The 3,982-nt window shown below is 39.9% G+C and overlaps 1 protein-coding gene across 1 annotated transcript in view; it reads left to right on the forward strand.

Moving 5' to 3' along the window:
• The window catches only part of Bdp1 (B double prime 1, subunit of RNA polymerase III transcription initiation factor IIIB), a 110,846-nt gene that overhangs the window by 56,014 nt on the left and 50,850 nt on the right, over nt 1–3,982 (forward strand). The window contains exons 19-22 of the mRNA XM_013015828.1: nt 623–777; nt 1,878–2,079; nt 2,333–2,523; nt 3,059–3,063. Of these exons, the coding sequence (XP_012871282.1) occupies nt 623–777; nt 1,878–2,079; nt 2,333–2,523; nt 3,059–3,063 (553 nt within the window). The remainder of the gene's footprint in view (nt 1–622; nt 778–1,877; nt 2,080–2,332; nt 2,524–3,058; nt 3,064–3,982) is intronic.

The following is a 3,982-nucleotide window of genomic DNA, read 5'->3' on the forward strand; positions in this document are numbered from 1 at the left end:
CTCCCTCCCTCCCTCCCTCCCTCTCTCCCTTTTTGTCGGTTGTGGGGCTTGACCTCTGAGCCTGGCGCTGTCCCTCAGCTCTTCAACTCAAGATGAGCACTCTACCACTTGAGGCACAGCACCACTTCTGATTTTCCGGTAGTTTATTGGAGATGAGTCTCATGGACGTTCCTGCCCCCTATAGCTTTGAACTGCATTCCTCATATCTCAGCCTCCTGAGTAGCTAGGGTTACAGAGTCATCTGCTCCTGTCTAGACCCAGAGTCTTATGCATGCTAGCCACTGCGCTCTCGTTGGGGTGCATAACCATCCCAAAGTACTTGTAATTTTTAACTTTGTAATTGTTGACATTCATAGAAAAGTGTTATGTAAACATGTTATGGAAACAGTCATTGCAATCTTTCATTGTTTATGCAGTTTGAATCTTAATTAAAAAAAAAAACCAAAAACTAGTGGGCTACAAGTGAACCCCAGTGGTAGAACATTTGCAAGGCTCTGGGTTTATCCTTAGGACAAAAATAAACATGGAAAGAAAATGAGAAGGAAGTAATAATGAATACTCTTTAAAGATTGTAATATTTTTGAAAGTAGACACTGCTACAAAAAATGTTTTTGTCTTATAGTCAAATGCTGAAATTGACACTGAAATTGAAGTTGTATCCTCCAAAGTTTCTGAATGCAGAATGGATGAAAATGAAAGTCATGTGGTTCCTGCAGAAAGTCTCCCTGTTGACAAGACTATTTTGGAGGAAAAAAATATTTTGGAGGAAAAGATAAGGTAAGGTTGCCTTTTTTTTTTTTTTTCTTTTACATCTGGTTGTGGGCTTGAATTCAGGGCCTGGACACTGACCCTGAGCTCTTTTGCTCAAGGCTAGTGTTCTACCACTTTGAGCCACAGTGCCACTTCTGTTTTTCTTGTGGATAATTGGAGATAAAAGTCTCATGTACTTTCTTAACCAGGCTGGCTTTGAATTGTGATTCTCAGATTTCAGCCTCCTGAGTAGCTAGGATTACAGGCGTGAGTCAACAGCTGTAGGGTTGCTTTTAATTAGAAAAACATCACACTTCAAGGATAAAGGTTGGGCTTTTGTGTAGATGATTTTATGAATTTTATTCTGGATTAGGTCTGTGGTAGCAGAATAGACCTACTCTTGAGCCAGATCAGGTGATTGGACCATGTGTAAAGCTTATGCTTTGGAGCCCAGTTTAAGGCATTCCTTTAAAGGCCTACTGTGAAACCTACGGAGGTCTGCTGGTAATCTTGGAGTATACAGTTATTTCTTTTTTTTTAATTTTTAATTTATTATTTTTTATTAAAATTTTTTTTGGGTTTATTTATTTTTTTATTTTTATTGTGAAAATACTGTACAGAGGGGTTACAATTACATGGGCAAGATAATGAGTACATTTCTTAGCAAGCATTGTAGCCTCCTCCTTTGTTTCCCTTTCCCATCCTCCCTCCGCTCCCGTATACAGTTATTTCTTTGAAACTTAAAGTGACAGCCACAGACCAGAATGATTAAGTTACAGTAAAAAAGATTAATATTAAACCCATTCTTAGGCTATGCAGAAAAAAGAAGCTATAAAAAACTTTTCTAGAAGTGGAGTTGTGGCCCAATGGTAGAGCACCATTTTTGAGAAAAAAAACCCAAGTGAAAATATGAGACACTGAGTTCAAGTCCCAGTACTGGCACAAAAAAATAAAGCTTTTTATCTTGTTCCTTTTGTATCAATGTATGGTTTCATTTCCCATGCTTGGGTTTATGATCAGTTTATATACATAGTTCTTTGAACAATTTTATATCTAAAATTGCTTAAGAGTTATTACATCAAGAAGTTCTGATTTTGTTATTCACTATGATCTATGCTTCATTCCAGATGTGAAGAAAATAAGCCATGTGTTCCTAGTCCAGCACAATTGATAAGAAGATTCTTCCAAAAGCCTAAGCCAAATTTGAGCAGAGCAAACAGTAAAAAAGGAGCAGGTATGAAAAAAAGCACAACAGATGAGAACAAGGTATGCAAACCAGAAGATAATTTGCTGCAGCAAGGAGATTCTGACACCCAGCTCCTTGTGAAAGTAAGTTCAGAAAATGTAACTTTATTGTTGGTGAACTCTTTTATCAGGATAATGAAGGAAAACAAATAATAAAGTCAGTTTAGTTTTGTACTGGAAATATTTTTGTGAAAGCAAGTGGCTTTCAATTATTCCAACAGTTTGGAAACTGTTCACGTGTATATGTGTGTAAATTAGAAGATTCAACCAAATTGCTAAACCAAATTAATACAGAAATTGTCCCTGGAAATATTAGCTGTTTCTTCTTAAATTTAAGGAAAAGACAGAGATTTTGACCTCTCTGGAAGTTTCAGCAAGAAAAGATTGTGTAGGTTCTGAAGACTGTAGTTTGGCTCAAAAATATGCTCAATTAGATGTTGGACCATCGAGGAGTGTTGAAGAGGAAACTGGAAAAAATAATTCTGTGTCTTCCATTGTTCAGGAACAACATCTCAGTAAACCTACCAGGTAACACTTTACTTAACAAACAGAATATGAAGTAAATTTTTATTATTCCTTATGGATGGCCTACCTTAATAATAGAGCAAAAAAAGAATATGGCTTATGGAAATTGAGGCAGTTATTTATTTATTTATTTAGGGTCCGGTGGTGGGGCCTGAACTCTGGGCCTGGGCACTGTCCCTCAGCTCTTCAGCTCAAGGCTAGTGCTCTTCTATTTGAGCCACAGCGCCACTTCCAGTTTTTTTCTTTTTGCTTATGTGGTACTGAGGAATCGAACCCAGGGCCTCATACATGCAAGGCAAGCACTCTACCACTGAGCCACCTTCCCAGCCCCGAGGCAGTTTTTTATTTACAAATCTTGTGTCTTAGTACTTCTGGTGGTACTGAGCTTTGAATTCCTTGTCTTATATTTGCTAGGCAAATGCTCTACCAACCCTTTTTATTCACAGTATATTTTCTTTTTACTCACAGTGTTTTTCTAAAGATCTCTGTGCTCATGCAGGCTGGTCTTAATCTTCTATTTATGCTTTCTGTTTTGTAGGGATGGTAGGCATACTACTGTTTCCAGCTGTTTATGGTTGAGATTTAGTCTTAAGAACTTTTTTGCCCAAGCTGGCCTTGAACTGTGATTTTACGGATCCCACCCTCCTGAGTAACTGGGATTAGTGGTTTGAGTCACTTGCACTCAGATTTTACCTTTTTTTCCCTCTCTTTTTCTGGTGGTTTATTGGGGTAAGTGTCTATGGACGTTCCTGCCCCAGCTGACTCTGAACTACAACCCTTGTATCTCAGCCTCCTGAGTATCAAAGATTACAAGTGTGAGGCACCAATGCTTGGCTACTTTTGACTTTTTTTTTTTTTAAGTTGGTTGTGGGGCTTGACCTCTGGGCCTGGACAGTCCCTTAGCTCTTCAGCTCAAGGCAAGCACTCTACCGCTTGCCATAGTACCTCTTCCGGTTTTTTAGTGGCTTATTGGAGATAAGAGTCTCATGGACTTTCCTGTCCCGGCTGGCTTTGAACTGTGATCCTCAGATCTCAGCCTCCTGAGTAGCTATGATTACAGGTGTGAGCCACCAACGCCCAGCTGATTTTTTTTTTTTTGTCAGTCATGGGGCTTGAACTCAGGGCCTGGGTGCTGACCCTGAGCTCTTTTTGGTTTGCTCATGGCTAGTGCTCTACCACTTTAAGCCATGGCTTGCTTCACTTCTGGTTTTCTAGTGGTTTATTGGAGATAATAGTCTCACAAGCTGGGCATAGGTGGTTCATGCCTGTAATCCTAGCTACTCAGGAAGCTGAGATCTGAGGATCGCTGTTCAAAGCCATGCTGGGCGCGAAAGTCTGTGAGACTTATCTCCAGTAAACCACTAGAAAACCCAAGTGGTGCTGTGGCTCAAGCCTTGAGCTGAATTGCTGAGGGACAGCGCCAAGGCCCAGAGCTTAAGCCCCATGACCATCTCCCCTTCCC

This window comes from Dipodomys ordii, unplaced genomic scaffold, assembly GCF_000151885.1.
Source record: "Dipodomys ordii isolate 6190 unplaced genomic scaffold, Dord_2.0 Scaffold28, whole genome shotgun sequence".
Taxonomy (NCBI): Eukaryota; Metazoa; Chordata; class Mammalia; order Rodentia; family Heteromyidae; genus Dipodomys; species Dipodomys ordii.